Genomic DNA, 16,922 nt, shown 5'->3' on the forward strand with positions numbered 1-16,922 from the left:
CCCAGAGGCAGCGCATTTCCTGGAAACCCCCTCTCCAGGCGCCTGGCGGAAAGGCCTGGGGCTCCGCATCCAGACGACCCACCCGCCTCCCTAGAGGTGGGTCGGAGACTCGGCTGAGAAGCTAAACCCCCGCGGAAAGGCGAGCCTAGAGCTCGGAGGAGAGATCGGGAAACCCCGTCCCCCGCCCCTTCCCCCCTCCCAGTCTTGGGGTGGAAATTCGCAGCCCAAGCTGGAACCTTAGACTTGGGGCGCGCTCCCAGCCTTGGCCAAGGAAAGGTATTTGAGGGTGTAGGATTAAGGACGCCTCTCCCCTCAGCCGCTAAGGTCTGGCGAAGGTCCACCCTGCGCCCCCGTGGGGCCCGCCCCCGCCCCCCTCCCGGCCCCCGGCCCCCGGCCCGCGCGCGGCTGCTCCTTTAAGAAGCCCAGGTAGGCAGGCCCGGCTGCGGGAGCCGCTCCTATGGCAACCCGCGAGCTGCGGCGGCTTCATGAATATTCCGGGGCGCGGGAGCCGAGCGCTGCCGGAGGGCGCTCCGGGGGAGGCGGCCGCTGATGTAAGCCCGGCGGGCCGCTGGGCTCCGCTCGGCTGCGGCGGGAGCCCCGGGACCGGCCGGCCGGTCTCGGCCAGAGGAGGCGAGGCGAGCTCGCGAGTGGCTGGCCACAAAGCCGAGGCGGCGGGACAGACTGACAGCCCGCCGGCCCGCGGGACGCACGCCCGGGAGGCGCGCGGGTCGTGCGCTGTGCGCTCCAGAGCGGTTCTCCGAGCTCCGCGGCCGCAGCGCCCCTTCTACCCGCGCCCATTGTTCCCCGCGGGGGCGGGGCGCCTGGAGCCGGGCCGCGCGCCGCGCCCCCGAACGCGGGAGGGAGAGAGGGAGGGAGCGCGGGGTCCCCGCGCCCAGCCCGGCCCGGGAGGAGGCGCAGCGCGGCGAGCCCGGGAACCCGGAGCCGGACCGGGAGCCTCCCCGCGGCACCCAGCCTGCCCCAGCATGGGCGCCTGAGGCGGCCCGCAGCCGGCGGCGAAAGACGCGTCCCCGCGGGCGGAGTGACCGGCGGGTGGACCTGGAGCGGGGCGGCGGCGCCGCACCCGCGCCCCTGCCCCGGCCGGGCCCCGGCCCCTGGCGCCATGGACAAGCTGCCGCCGTCCATGCGCAAGCGGCTCTACAGCCTTCCGCAGCAGGTGGGGGCCAAGGCGTGGATCATGGACGAGGAAGAGGACGCCGAGGAGGAGGGGGCTGGGGGCCGCCAGGACCCCAGCCGCAGGAGCATCCGGCTGCGGCCGCTGCCCTCGCCCTCACCCTCGGCGGCCGCGGGCGGCACGGAGCCCCGGGGCGCGGCCCTCGGGGCGGCGGACGGCGAGGGGCCGGCCCGCGGCGCGGGCAAGTCCAGCACCAACGGCGACTGCAGGCGTTTCCGCGGGAGCCTGGCCTCGCTGGGCAGCCGGGGCGGCGGCGCCGGAGCGGGGGGCGGCAGCAGTCACGGGCACCTGCATGACTCCGCGGAGGAGCGGCGGCTCATCGCCGAGGGCGACGCGTCCCCCGGCGAGGACAGGACGCCCCCGGGCCTGGCGGCCGAGCCAGAGCACCCCGGCGCCTCGGCTCAGCCCGCAGCCTCGCCGCCGCCGCCCCAGCAGCCGCCGCCGCCGGCCTCCGCCTCCTGCGAGCAGCCCTCGGTGGACACCGCTATCAAAGTGGAGGGAGGCGCGGCCGCCGGCGACCAGATCCTCCCCGAGGCCGAGGTGCGCCTGGGCCAGGCCGGCTTCATGCAGCGTCAGTTCGGAGCAATGCTCCAGCCCGGGGTCAACAAATTCTCCCTGAGGATGTTTGGCAGCCAGAAAGCCGTGGAGCGCGAGCAGGAGAGGGTGAAGTCGGCCGGATTTTGGATTATCCACCCCTACAGCGACTTCAGGTAGGGAGGCCGACGCGATCCTCTGCGTTCCCTGAGCGGTCGCAGGCATGCTTCCTCTCTCAGCCCTGCCTCTCAGCCGGAGTTAACTTTCCTTCCTCGCGCGGGGAGTTCCGAGAGAAGTGGGGCGCCTCTAGGCACCAAGACACCCCCAGACCTCCTCCTGCACCGCGCTGGGAACTTTCTTCTGTGTTACAGGCTCCAGTCCTCGCCCCCTTGGGGTCTGGGCCACATTGGAGGCCGGCTGAAAAGGTGTTCTGAGCCTGGCCTAGCCCTGCAGGCAGCCAGGAGTAGGCTCTGCCACTTTAAGCCACACATCCATCCCACCTCCCTGTGCTAGGCTGCAGAGTCAGGGTGGCCATCCTAGAGGCAGTTCCAGGTCATTCCACCTCACGAGCAGGGCCATGAAGGGAGACAGACCTCTTGCCAGAGGTGCCAGCTCCTTGGGCATTGACCCCAAGCATTAGCATCTCCTTCTGGTGCCCTGGGAAGCTGCAGCTGGGGAGGGAGAGCTGGGCCTCCGGAGGACTGAGGTCCAGGATAAAAGCCCTCCATGCCCACCTTATCCCTGGGTCCAGACCCTCATGGCAAGTTGGGGGGCCAGGAGCAGGCACCCTGGGCACCTGGCATCCAGACCGGCAGGACAGGATGACCTTGCTCACAGTGGTCAGGGAAGATGCCTGGTGTCCTGACTGATGAGCGGCTGTCCTGTGACCCCAAGCTTATCCAGTGGCCCTTTCTCACCCCAGAGACCCAAGCTCCAGTAGCTACTAGGACTCTCCCTGGTCAGTCCTGGGTCCGCAAACAAATGGTGTGACTGCCAGTCAGGAAGAGGGACCCTGCCCCCTCCCCCATCACCTGAGTCAGATGCCACTGAGGAGCGGATACCACTCGGGGCCTGTGGGGGTATCTGCAAAACAGGAGATCAGTGATTGCCTCTGAAGTTGAAATAAGGGATGCCCCCCATCCCAGTCAAGGTCTTGGGGCCCCCCCAGCACCTCCCTGAGTTTTCCTGATACACAGAACTGAAGTGAGGGTCTGAAAAACATTCACTCTCTAAAGCTGGGTCTAATTCATTCTCTCTCTCTCTCTCTCAGCCCTGCCCCCTATTTAGCTCCTTTCCCTGCCTACCCTGCTAGCCTGCCAATATAAATGAGCATTTGCCAACCCAGAGCCCTCTTTGCAAACTCCAGGGAAGCTAGGTTTGTAATGAGAGCAAAGCCATTTTCCATCCAATGAGAGAGATTTCTCGTGCTGGGAGTGACCAGTCAGGCAACACTCGATGGCTTAAAATAGTGGTGACAAGAGCCCCCCCACCCCACCTTTCCTTTTCTCGAGGGACTGCTCTTCGTAACCCTAATATCGAGGGTTCCCATTCCAGAGAGTGTGGGAAGCCCCAGGCTAAACAGACAAGCATAGTCTTCAAGTTGTGTGAGCAAATGTGGGACCCTCCCATCAGGAACTGTGGCTGCTCCCCAGGACCAGGTTCCTCCCCTCTGGTCAGTGTTCGGACTTAGGGCTCCCAGCCTGAGCTAGGAAGGAATGGGCAGGAGTTGTATCTCCTGCACCCTCTGGGTGTCCTGGGCTTCTCCTCCTCCCTCGGAACTCCCTGGAGGTGGAAGCAGGTAGGCTGTACCAGTATCCACCGCTTGAGAGCATTGAGGGGCCCTCCCTTCCCTTGCTCGTCTCCCTGCTGTCTTCATCGTCGGAGAGCCTCTGGTCAGGGTTCTCCTCGCCAACCCCATTGCGTGGGATGTGGGGGGTGCGAGGGGCCAACCCCAAGCATGCCGGGCCTCCACAGACAACAGGCTTGGATCGAGCACCTTCTGGGAACTGGGCCTTGCCTTCCCAGTGCCCCCCTTACCCTGGATGGTGAAGGGTTCGGACTGGGTTGATTGCATAAATGGGAACCCCCCCGCCTTCCCGATCTTCCTCTGCCCATCTTGGCGTGTCTGTTTGCAGTCCCCCTGCTGCAGACTCTGTCACTAACTGCAGGCTGCCTGGGACATGGCGGGGGCTGGGGGGGGGCGGCGGGCGGGGATCAGGAGGGGTTTATGCAGCAGCATTGATAAATGGGCAACAGGATAAGGGTCAGACTGGGCTTTGAATCTGTGTTTGTACCACAAGCTGCAGAGACAGGTAGCTGGAAGCACACATCTCTGGGGCTGGGTGGAGTGTAGGGAAAGAAATCCAAGAAAGACCATCTGTGTGTGTCTGGAGGGGCAGTGGTCATACCTCTAGGCCAAAACAGCTGGTCTCATCTGCACAAGGTCAAAGAGGCAAGGGCCTGGCTGAGTTTCTAAGCTTAGGAAACCCACTACTCAAACTGGCCTCACCCCCACCAACACCCCAAGCTGAGTTTCAGCCACTGGTCAATGGGCCTCTGCATGGAGCTCTTCCCCACTGCCCAGCTCAGCCTCACAAGAGCTTCTGCAAGCATTGCTCAGGCCAGTTGAGGATTTATTCATCATTTTGACGGGCAGGAAGCATTGATCCAGCAGAATTGGTTTAATAAAGAATCACCAGCAAACCATGATAGATTGAGTTTGCGGTTTGGAGTTCAGGGCTCACTGTCATGGGCTGCTTCTGGCATCTCCCGTTCCTGCGGGGGGAAGGTTGGGTGCCTTTTCTGAGGGCTGAGTGGACTCCACTCCGAGGGACCTGCAGAACGTGGGCCATGGCTAGTAAGAGGCTTTTCTGGGCTGCTTGCCCTTCTCCTCACCATGGCCCCAGCTATCGCATGGCTCCTCCAGGCTCTACAGGCTTGTCTGCCACCCCGCCCGCCCCTCCCACTTCCCAGTTGCCTTTTAAAATTTATATTTAAGGTTTGGTAAGGGAAGAGGCCAGGACACACAGACAGCCCCTCAGGGCAGTGGTCCCTGGGCTCCTGCCCAAGGCTGGTTGGGCTCTTGGATCCTGGATGGGTCCTTCCTTCCACATGAGCCATGTCCTGGGAGCCCAGCTTGGCAGCCGGAACCCGGAACAAATAAAACATAGTGTTTTTCCAAAGAGAGAGGAAAGGAGCGGGGACCCGAGTGAAATGTACCTAGTTTTGTTCCCAGAAGCCTGTCAGGCTTTCAAGTGTCAGGCTCAGGGGCTCTGCCTGGATGTGTGTATGCTTAGGTGTCTGTCTGAGCAGGTGTCTTGGAGCTGTGTGGGCGGACGTGGGGGCTGGCAGGGAAGTCCCCATGTGGGATGTCAGTGATGGGGCACTCCTGTGCCCCAAACTCTAGCTTGGCCTTGAAAGTGGAGGCAGACAGAAGCTTGGTCCTTCTCATCCCTCTGCTCTTCCGTCTCCTAGCCTGAGCCTTTTGAAGCTGTGAAGAAGGGAAGGGAAGAAGTGCCCTAAAGGGTCTTTTCCTTGGGACAGAAACCGCTGGACTCTGAAATCATGGAACCTGGACCAGGGGCCTGATACGTCCCAAGGGTGACCTCACCCTGGCTTCTGGTGCGGGCCCCCGGCCCCTGGCACTGCCACTGCCCCCCTCACATCACTTGCCCAGCCCTGTCTGCTCGGGTTATGAGCTTTCTCTGAGCCTCAGTTTTCCCACCTAGGACGATGGGAATCCTGTTGCCCACGTCAGACCTGTACACCTGTGGTCACCCTGTGGAGGTAAGCAGCTCCAGCACACTGTCAGAGACCAGTGATGCTGCTGGGAGCCACGCCGCCCCCACTCTCACTGCCTCCTTCCCGTAGTCCTGGGTGGACCACATGGGCCTCTGTCCTTGGCTCAGGCCAGTGGTTCTGAACCTGTGTCGAGGACCTAAGTGAGAACCTGCAGGAAACTATAGAGTGTCTATCAAGAAAGAGGCACGTATATCCAGACACAATAGGACACTCAATTTCTGGGGTCTGTGGACTCCCTAAGTTGAAGACCATCTAGGTTGTGAACCCCACTCTATCTAGACCATCCCAGAAGAGAGTGCCTGGCCTGGCAGGGGCAGGTGCTAGCCTCTTAGAGCTCATGCTCCCTGGGGCCGTCTGTAACCTGAGGCCGGGGCCTCCCTTTGCTGGCAGGATGGGCATGAAAACGGAGCAGAGTCAGATGCAGAAGGAGGCAGTCTGGGGACTACTTTTCTATTTCCTCAGTCCCACACCCAGCTTCTCCCCTTCAACCAGGGGCTGGACTGTTTGCATAGGAGGTGGTGAGGAGGAAGGAGGGAGCAGCCCGGCTCTGGGTTGGTGCGAGGGAGGGCTTCCTGCAGGCCATTGCCCGAGAATGCTCCTTCTGCTCTCAGGAATATGGGCGCTCACTCTATCTGTTGTAGTGTAGAAAGCCAGGCTGAAAAGAGCTGCAGGCCTTGCGGCGCCAGGGGAGGGGGAAGGGCGCCTTGGTGCAGAGGGGAATTCCAAGGTGAGCTGCCCGGGCAGTGCTGTTAGCTGATACAGGGGGCAGCAGGATTCTCCAGTGATGAGGACGTGTTCATCCTGATAAGACTGGGCTGGGGGCAAAGGCTAGCACCCGGCTCAGGGCTGAGGTGCTCCGGGGATGCGGGGTGCGCAGAAGCCCCACGGGGCCGGGCCCCTTGTGTGGCCGGGGCGGGGAGCCGGGGCTCCAGGTTCTCCCCGTGGCAAGGCTTCAGTTCCCCGTGGTGTGACTGCTACGTGATGAGGCTGGGGGCTGCTCCCCTACCCAGCCCTGCCCCTGTTTGTTCCCTTAGCTGCTGTGAGCTATGAGGCTTTGGGCTGTCAGGTGGCCTGCCTCCCACAGCGCTGGGCTGTCTGCCTGTCTGTCTGCCTGTCCATCTGCCCTCCTCTCCCCTGCTTTTGGGCCCCTGGGTCTTCTGGGATGCCCTCTCGGGCCACACAGCCACCCACCATCATCCATGTGTCCCCGGCCTGACCACCTCAGGGCATTTGGATGGAGCTGTGGGTTTGTTTGAATGCAGTGCTTCTCACATTGTCATGTCATCCAACTCGCCTGGGGATCCTGTGAAACTACAGATTCTGACTCATCAGGTCAGAATTAGGGGCGGGGTCTGAGATTCTGCATTTCTGAAAGGGGCCCAGGTGATGCTGCTGGTGCCCAGCGCAGAGCTGAGCTCGGAGGGCTGGGGTTCAGATCATGTGTATGTTCTCTGCTTAGCCTGGGCTCCCTGACTGAGTTCCCTGAGGGCAGAGACTCTGTCTTCTCCTGTGGGCCTCTAGCACTGAGCGCAGCAGGGCGACTTCTGTGAACCGGGTTGAGCAACCCTTAGCCACAGAGGTCAGCTGAATGCTTGCGGGTGTTGGATTCACAGCCTTCCTCCCCTCTTGCACTGCGGCTTGGACCCTGCTAGCCCTGGCCGATGGGGTGGGGTGAGCAGAGGGAGGCCACATAGCCGGAGGGCCCTTACAAACTGTCTGGTCCCATTGTTTGGGCGGCTTCTCTCCCATTCAAGGGGTCAGAGCGGTGGGCCCGGCTGGAGGGGCAGGGTCCGGGAGTGCAGCGACTGCTGGGCTGCAGGGGGGTTTCTGGGAAGGAACAGATGTCAGCCAGAGAGTCCAGAGGTGTCAGGGCAGGAGAGTGGCCCTGACGGTGGCTGCCTGCAAAGAGGAAGAGACATCCAGTAAAAGGAGCTGCTTTGGCGCTTTGAGGTTGTCGGGTGAGGGGGGGTGGTTGTCTGGACCTCAGTGCCCCCTCCGCTGCCCCACACCATGCCTAGCAGCCTCCCCCATGGGCTGGACTTACCTGTCACTTCTCTCTGCCCCTCCCACCCTGGAAGGCAGCAGGCCACATACAGATGACGGAGCTGACAGTGTCATAGCAGCCCAAGTGGCCCTTTGTCACAACACTGGCCATCCTGGGGGAATTTGCCCAAAGTAGAAGGTGCAGTCCCAGCTGGCCCAGGCGGGGAAGAGGGGCAAGTCCCATATCCAAGGAGGCAACCAGCTCCAGCACATACACCCCTTGGCTCAAGGACTCTTACAAAGCTGTGACTGCCAGTTGCTAATTAATAGAAGGGCTACTAAGGCCCACCAGGCGGTCCTGCTTGGGCCCAAGGGGATATTGAAGAATCCACGTTTCCCCGCCAGAGCGGGCCGTGGGGAGGGCAGGGGCATTGTCTTGGCTTTGGAGAGGATGTTCTCTGCCAGCCAGGCTTTACTGAGAAAGCACTGCCAGGGCCCTGGAAATCGGTGATTCCAGAGCCTAGGAGGCCACTCAAAGACACTCTTCATCATCAGCACCTGCCCAGAATCGGGGTGGAAGCAGCACAGAGCGAGGGTGTGCGCCCTGTCACCAACGGTGCTCAAGATGAGACAGCAGTACTTAGGTCAGAAGTTGCTAAGCAGCACCCCATGGACCAAATACAGCACCCAGATGTGTTCTGTTTAGGCAGCATAGTGTGTCATAACAAATCTGAGACAGTGTTTTAAAATGGAAAGATGTGACATAAAAATTTGGCTTTCGGGCTTCTGAAAAATCGGAAACTCTGGCAGCTCTGGCCCCACATTCCCACACCATAGCAGGTAGCTGGAGAAGACTAGAGGCTGCCCCGTTTCATTTGGCGTTTGCTCTCCGGTTGCCCACTGTCCCTAACATCCCATACCCAGCCACATCATTCATGCCCCCCCACCCCCCGCCCCCGAGCTGATGACCTTTCTAAGGCTTCTGAGTTTACAACCCTCGATTCAACCCAGCAGAGACTAGAGCCAGGATTAGAATCCAGACTAGACTGGATTCCCAGGTCAGTAACCACCATTTATGAACCATCTATAACAGGTACCAAACTGCTAGAAGCTTTATATCTCATATTTTATTTACTCTACATGGTGGCCTGAACAATAGGTTCTGTTATCCCCAGTTTACAGATAAAGAAACTGAGTCTCTGATGGGATAAAGAAAAAGATTTGCCCTAAATCATGCAGCGATGAAGTACCAGAACCTGGTCTCGAGGATTCTAAACACATTCTTGTCCCTTTTTGTCTCCTCCTCCTTCTTTTTTGTTAGCTTTAAAAAGTAAAATTACAAACATTCTCCTGAGAATGAAAACATTGCAGATAATGTTTGACCACACATTATCAGTGTGGAGGGCTATGGGGTGATGGGGCTGAGCCGGCATGAGAGATTTCATCGGCCTTAGCAAACCTCTGGCCTAAAGCCTTCATTTTATCAAAGGGGAGCAGAGGACCAGAAAGGGGGAGCCACTGGCCCAAGGTCACAGAGTAAGTCCATGTCAGAGATGAAATCAGAACCCAGTGGGTTATGTAACATCTGGCTGCAAAGACCTCAACATTCCACAGTCTATCCCTAGACCCCAACCAGAGGTCCTGAATGGTCTTGTCACTGGAGCATTTTGGCTTTTTTTTTTTTTTTTTTTTAAGATTTTGTATTTGAGAGAGCATGAGAGAGAGAATATGAGGAAGGGGAGAGGGAGAAGCAGACTCCTCGCTGAGCAGGGAGCCTGACGTAGGGCTCCACCACCTGAGCTGCAGGCAGATGCTTAACCGACTGAGCCACCCAGGCGCTCGGCCACTGGACCTTTTTCCGGTTGCCCCAGCTCCATGCCCGAATTTTGCAGTGATAGGTATTTTCTGAGTCCCTTCTTAGTTTAAGCTGACCCAGTGAGAAGGGAGTCTTTCCGTATCTGAAAATGCAGCGTCTGGAGGCTGGGACATGCTTGCCCTAACCGCCCCCCCCCCCGCCAACTCTGGGGTTGCTCTGCTCCTGGGGATGCCAGATCAGGATCCTGACTGGCATGGAGGATTCTGGGATTCTGGAACCATATCCAGATGCCTGGATATGGTTGATGCACCTGGATATGATTAGGGTTCCTAGGGAAAGGGGACAGGTAGCCAGTGGAATCTGTATTCTCTCCACCAGAGAAATAGGAGGTCACGTGGTTTATCCATTCCCTCCTTCAGAGAAGTGAGGAAGTGGAGTCCTGGTTCAGGACTGTGTGTCCAGGGTCGGGGCTCAGGGTGTGATCAAGGTCAGGTCTCTCTCTGAGGCCACAGTCTAGGCCCACGCTGTGGCCAGGATCCGGGTTCAACCTGAGACCAAGATAAGGCCTTGGTCTGGGGTCAGGAACTGGAGTCCTTGAACAAAGCCTGGGAACCAACCCCAGTGCCTCCCAGAGGCCCCAGGCCTTGGGGCAAGGTGGGCATGTGGCCCACCCCACCTGGGACCCTCCCCTGTAAGAAGCCCTCCCTTTCTCTAAGCTCCCTGAGCTCCTACACCTCTTAGCATCTGAGCCAGCTGCCTCCGGGCCTCTCTGGGAGGCAAGTACAAATTATAAATAAACGACGGTTCCACTGCCTTCGACGCTGAAACCACCAAATCTCCCACGTGACGGCTCCGTGCCCCGCTCTGCTCTCTGGTTGTTTGGGGCTGGTGTCCATCTTCCCAGCCAGGCAGCCAGCTCGTGGCTCCTGCACAGCGGTGCTTGGGGCTGGGCAGGGATGTGTGCCGGCTTGATGGAGGGACTCCCCACACCCCACCGCACTCCCAGCTCCTCAAACTGCGGAGTCAGCCGCGGGGCCTCCGGGTCTGCTCCTGGCAGCTGCGGGGGCCTGATAATTGGCTGCTGATGATTTTGTGTCTGCCTAAGCATTTATCCGTGTGGGTGGACGTGTTATGTCTGCGTGAACGAGGCTTTCAGAAATTAATACATAACATGGGGCTGGCTAATAGTCTTCTGGGCCTGGGGAGGGGCAAGCTTAAGGGGGTGGTGGGTCATGCCCCCTCAGAGATCAGATGCTCCATTCCAAGACTGTTGTCACCTGTTATGGAGGATGGGGGTCACTACCCACCAGCAAAGAAGAGAATAGGATTTCAGCTCGTCTTTAGGGTAGATCAGTACGGATTGATGGTCAGGGAAGGCTTCCCGGAGGAAGCAGATCTGAGCTGGATTTGAAGGAAAGAGAGAACCATTCTGCACACTTTCTTGGAAGTAGGTTTCTGGGAGATGGAGCTAAGGGGCTGGGGTGGGTGTTGGTAGGCACTAAGGGCAGGTTACTCAAAATCTGCCTCTTTGGACCTGTACTTATTAAACTCTGTGCTTCTCCCCTGAGGACTGTTTCCCCACTGCCCTGGGTCTTGACCCTGATGCTGAGTATGTGTGCATATGTTTGCATGTGTGTGCGTGTCTCTCTGGCCTCTCCCCCTGGGTCCTTGTGGCTCAGGGAGCTCTCCTGGCCCTGGCCCCAGCTGCCCAACCTCTGAGACAACCCCCTTCTCTTGCTGTACTACGCCCAGAAGGCAGATGTGGCCGCCGCATTCATGTCACTGAGTGTGTGGCCTGGAGGCCAGAAGTAATTACCCTGCAGTTCCCTGTCATAGGCTGGAGCAGCCCCTGTCAATGATTAACGCGAGTCCCCAGCCACTCATCGCCAAAGCCGGCTTCTCCCACCTATTGTCCGTCAGAGGATACAGGGCGCTTTTCCCTTCTGCAGGGACAGGAAAGACCCACAGGCCTCATCAGGGCCATCAGCACCTTCTAGAAGAAACACGGTCCAGCAGGGGAGACGCTGCAGCTGGGGCCCGTCTGTGCAGCATCGGGGCCAGCCCACCCTGGAGCCCCGGGTTCTCTCCTCCTGAGCTTTCCTAGCTTGTAACTGCCCACCCCTCCCACGCCAAGTTTGTCCTCCTGACCCTCCTCCTGTTCCGCTGTATGACCTCAGCAAAGTCCTTTCCTGTCTCAGTGTCCAGGGTCAGGGCCCAGTCTGAGGCTGAGAAGAGAGCAAAGCTAATTGCCCAAATAGGTATTGAACCAGTAATCCTGACCCCATTAGTACAAATTGAGCCAGCAGGGCAGGGACAGCTCCACTGATGAGTGGAGCTGATGAGAACCTCCCTCCCTCCCTCCCTCCCAGAGGCCAATTCAGGCACGATCCTGGAGTTGTGCAGCCCCTGTTCTCCTGGGGCAGTGGGAATTCCTGACACGCGGGTCTCCTTCTGCAGAGGCTCTGCCGGCCCTTTGTGCTGGGGGACAGGGTAGAGGCTCCCCAGCTTGTTGTGTGGTCTGGTCTGCTCCCCCCGCATGAGATCATGGCACCCGTGGGATCATCAGGCTTTCTTTTTTTTGTTCGCTGGGCAAAGGACCCCAACCCCCTTCTCCCAGCCATCTCTCCTGGGGGACAACTCAGACCTGGCCCCGGAAGAGTTCAGAGGTGAGGATCCAGGGAGAGTACGGGTCATACTAGACAGCTGCACCTGGAGGAGTCCTGGGGGGCAGGCCAGCAGCACCATGGGCTTTGGAATTGGCAGGGGAAGGAAATGCGGCAAGCTGTTCATCCTGTCCCAGAGGCTCTGAGGAGTCATCATCCCGCTGTGTTGCTCCACAGCTTCTGCGGACAGAGCCGAGGGGGCCCGTGGCGAATGAGAGGTCAGTGGATGCTCAGCTCTGCCCCATCCAGCTGTGAGGACCGGAACGAAACCTCCCCTCCCTGTGCCTTGCTTTCCTCATCTGAAAGTGGACAGTGCTTCCGGAGAGGGGCTGGGTTTTAGCAAGACCCCAAGACCCTGAAGCTGGAATTGGCCGGCTGCGGAGTCACCTGGGAGCCTTTTGCGATTATGGACGCCTGGGCCTCCCAGTGTGCCCCCCCGGGCGGGTATGATTTGGGGGAGCACCCAGATTGATTCTGCTTCTGTCACCTGAGGAGCCAGTGAGCTGGGCACCTCTGAGGCCCTCCCCACGCTAATGGTCTGCAGCTTTCTGACCGCACCTCATCTGCCTCAGCCCCTCAGGGCTCCCCGGAGCCTGGGGGTGAGATGCTCGCTCCCCAGCCTGCCATCCAAGCCCATTTGTGATAGGCTTCTCTCCAGGGAGTCATTACCTTTTCTTGTGTTAGCAATCAGAAATCATAAAACTCCAGGGCTGGCGGGACCCCAGGGACCACAGTTCTTGCTCCTCATCCTTGTCAGATGGTGTTTTCCTAGACGGAAGGCAGCAGAGTCCCACCTGGCTTGTGGTGTCAAGAGTCCAGGCCCCTCCAGGGAACCCTGATCCCAACAAGAAGGGGGCCACGTAGACCCTCCCAGAGTGAATATTTAGCTAGCTCCTCTGGGGCGGCCCTCCAGCGGCGTCGTCTTCACCTCCGCCCTGAGTCCAGCGGGTTTTGCCCTTACCCCGGTGCCCCCTCCTTCGGCAGCAGGTGAGCTCTCCTACCTAAGTTCCCCTGAGGTTGCTTCCCTCCGTGCTGCTCCTCAGCCGAATGCTATTTTCCTTGCGGTCTCCTGAGTGCGGGCAGCTGTGCTTGAGCCTTTGCTGCCTGGAAGCCGGGCGGGCAAGTGCCCCAGCTGCTCGGCGCCTCCCCGTTTCTCCCCAGGTAGTCTTGTGGGCTGGGTGAAGCTCAGAGAGGTTAGGCCACTAGCCTGAGGGAACACAGCAGCCTGGCATCTCGGGGCGCTATAGAGCAGATGGCCCCTGCTATACACGTCGGGGTATGTGTGCCTGCGTGTGCGCGCGTGCGTGTGTGCACATTCACTCTTACATTAACGAATCTGTGCGTGCACAGACTTAAAGTCTCCTGAGGAAGTCTCGGCCCTTCAGAGAAGCAATGGGTTGATATCTTGGTGTTCTTACGGCCGGGCCCATGCTCAGTTTTGCCGTCACAATCCTTTCCCCGAGGATCTCTCTTCCTCTGCAACCTTCGTGGCTCCCCAGGGCCCCGGAAGAGTCCGGACTACTCAGTCTGGCGTTCAGGATGCCCCCGACTTCTCTTCAGACCAGTATTGGATGGGGGAATGGGGGGCCAGAGTTCTCCACGGTTTGTGCTCTTCTCTCAGCGAGCTTTCCATCTGGCCAGCTGCCCTTGGCTGGCCTCTTTAGCCTCCGCACTGCAGAGATTCACGGAATTGGCGTGTCTGTAGAGTTCGTCCAGCTCCAGCCTCTCTTATCAATGGGGAAACTGAGAAAAGGATTATGAGAGGGCAGGGACTTGTTCAGGGCACACAGCAGGGTAGAGATGGAGAGGGAACTAGAACCCAAGACTCTCAGGCCCCTGGGCTGGACTCCTGCTGTGTAGCTTGGGCCTCCTTCCCGTAACCGCAACGCTGACCTTCCTGACCCGTGGACACACTTGGGCCACCTCCTCTCTGGGGCTTTCGTACCCAGCAGGCCGTGCTGCTCCCTCTTCCTCTCTGTCCACATTCTCAAGCCTGGCTGAATTTCCCCTCCAGCTATCCCCAGCCCACACTGCAGAGCCAGACAATCCCTTTACTACCCGCCCCCACCAGCTTATGGCTCATCTGCCCGTGGAACTGGTCTGGATCATCAGCTCCCCTGTAGGGGTGAGTCTGTCCGTCCCTAAGACTGAGAGCTCCTTGTGGTGAGACCGGTCCACACGTGTCAGTATCCCCAGAGCCCTCAGGCCAGGACTTGCATCTGAGTGGTCACAAGAATAAAAATGGTGATGATAACAGCCAGCCTACACTGAGTATTTGCACTGCGTAGCATATTATAAATATCTCATTGAATTCTCCCTGTGAGGTGGGATTCATAAATATCTCATTGAATTCTCCCTGTGAGGTGGGATTCATGTTCTCGTTTTGCGCATGAGGAGACAAGCTCAGAGAGGTTAAGTGATCTGTCCCAGGCCACACAGCCAGGTGTTCAGACACTGGAATGCCTAAACTCCCTACCTGTCTGCTATAGCCTGGCTACTCCATGTGGTCCCCGGACCAGCAGCCTTACTATCACTAGGGAGCCTATTTGCAATGCAGATGTCAGCCCCCACACCACACTTAGTAAATCCCTGTCTGTGTCTTGGTAAAATCCCCAAGTGATTTGTGTGCGGAGCACTGTGCTATATGATGGAAAGATCACCTGTGCTCGGGGAATAGCCAAGACTGGCCCTCATTGTATGATGAAATGCTAGGGCCTCAGCCCAGGACCAGGATGGACTTCGCAGAGTGTCAGAAGTTTAACATGTCTTCTTGGGTCTTCAAAACCCAAACCAAATTTTCTTCCTTAAGTCACATAGACAGTTTAAAAAAATAAAAATACAACCAAATCCCAACTACCCACCCATAAACCAAGCACTAGATGCCCTTGGCTCTGAATCTTCTGGAGGCAGCCCCAGGCAGACGAGGGAGCAGCTACCTGGGAGCCCTGTGATTCTGAGTCAGAGTTTGAGGTGGGTTAAAAATAGAGCCTAGTGGCCAGAGGCAGGTGGGAGGAAGAGAGCAATTCATCTGTTATGGGGGGGAGACCCCAAGTCAGGGAGGTTGGGCCAGAAGAGGGGGGCGGTGAGGATGGCGGGGTTGTGCAACTCAGATGCAAGAGTTGTGGGCCCAGCCTGGCTCTGTGTGGAGTTCCAGCCTGACGGGGAGGGAGAGTCTACAATGCCAGCCCCAGGGCACAGGCGGGGAGGACCCCATCCAGCTCCCAGGCAACCAGCAGCTTCTCTGGGAGGGTGTAGGGCTGGGCAGCAGCTCTGCCCCAGAGAATACTGAGCAGGAGCCTGGACAGGGAGGGGGCAGGGGGAGATTGGTCAAAGATCCAGGTTTCACGGTTGGGAGGGAGGGAGACAAGGAAGGAGGCTCGTGTGTGTTGTGGGCCAGCACGTGGTCTCCGTTGCCTGTCAAAGGGGACAGCATTTGAGGCCATCCCTCCCTCCTTTATCACCGCCCTCCTCCAAAAAATCTCATCCTGACCTCCCTGCCATGCTAACATGCTTTCGGCATGTTTATGCTGGCTGCCTAGGAGTTGCCCCGAGGACCCAGTGCGTATCTCTCTCCTGACTCAAGTGAGGCGACTCTTCCCAGCACGGGGCACTGGTCATTGGCTAAAGGCAGATTTTGGTTTTTGATTATAAAGGAAATATTTGCCCATTTTTAAGAAAATACAGAATTTAAAAGTAGAACAGAGTGTAGGAAATCTAGAAAGGTGTGTGATGGAGCAAACAAAATCATGTAGCCATGATCAGTGTTAACCTTTTAGGGTAGTTTCTTACTTGTTATTTTTGGCAGTCTTTTCCCCTCTGGCAACGGCCTTTAGTCCACCCATCCATTTAACAATAAGACAATTTTAGGAATGGCCCCTGAGCCCCTCACTCCCCAGCCCCGGGCCCAGCTATGTGTTCATGTCTCAGAAAAGGAAGAACAATCATTTCTGCTCTTGGGGGGGACAGGGCAGGGCTGAGGACATAAGATTCATCCTGGGTCTGCAAAGTGGGGGCAACACAGGGGGATTCTAGGAGAAGGTGGGACTCTCTCCTTCCTACCCTTGCCCTTTCCTCCTCCCCTCCTCCACCCCTACCTCCTGGATCTCTGTGCTCTTCCTATTTCGGGAGGAGGGAGAATCCTTAAAATCCCCACTGAGAGGGCATGCCCCTAATGGGGGGGTGTTTGGCCACCATGGGCCTGTTCCAGTCAGGGTGGAAGCAGTCATGCCTAGGTTGAGGCCACTGTGTCCCCCTCCCAGCCCCCTCTGTCACCCCACTCTGTCAGAAACCCCAAACCCCATGCTTCTCCTGGCCTGTCTCTTGTTCGGCTACTCCTCTCCCCTTCCCCCCCCCCCCCCCCCAGCGGGCTCTGCCCTTCCTTCTCTGTGAATTTTCCACCATGGGTTTCAGCATTTCACTCTCTGATGGATGTTTCTGGGAGTCTTGGGGTCTTGGGGGTTTGGACAGGACACGTTCCACCCAGATCATCGAGGCTTATGAACGCCTTGTGGGTCTCAGTGAGCTGCCATTTCGTACGGCTTCTGCTGGGCCACCTGTCACTCAGCTTTGCGTCCTAAGGCGTGCATGCATTCATTCACCCACCCATTCACACATGTATTAGGACCCACCACGTAAAAGGCCCAGTGCCAAGTTCAGAGAGTCGTGTAGGCCACAAGATATAAACACACAAATCAAACACACAATTTCGTCATAGTGTGATAAATACTTTGCTAGGGCAACGCATATAAGGGGCACCTAACCAGATTTCTTAGGATACAAAGAAACGACGCCTCCTCTGAGATGAGGGACTTGGGCTGGGCAGGGATGGTGAGGAGAGTCCCAGGCAGACGCTGGTGTGTAGGCAAGCCCAGAGGACAGGAAGTGTGGTACCTTTGGGCATGGAAAGCTGCTGGTATGTCTGGAGCAGAGCGTT

General features: G+C 58.4%; 1 protein-coding gene across 1 annotated transcript in view; it reads left to right on the forward strand.

Moving 5' to 3' along the window:
* The first annotated feature begins 575 nt into the window (after positions 1 to 575).
* Positions 576 to 16,922, forward strand: part of HCN4 (hyperpolarization activated cyclic nucleotide gated potassium channel 4) — a 43,112-nt gene continuing 26,765 nt past the window's right edge. Inside the window, exon 1 of the mRNA XM_045901884.3 lies at positions 576 to 1,902. Within this exon, the coding sequence (XP_045757840.1) occupies positions 1,121 to 1,902 (782 nt within the window). The 5' untranslated portion in view covers positions 576 to 1,120. The remainder of the gene's footprint in view (positions 1,903 to 16,922) is intronic.

This window comes from Mirounga angustirostris, unplaced genomic scaffold, assembly GCF_029215605.1.
Source record: "Mirounga angustirostris isolate CCGP_5_RB_7025 unplaced genomic scaffold, mMirAng1.0.hap1 SCAF_9, whole genome shotgun sequence".
In the NCBI taxonomy this organism is placed as follows: domain Eukaryota; kingdom Metazoa; phylum Chordata; class Mammalia; order Carnivora; family Phocidae; genus Mirounga; species Mirounga angustirostris.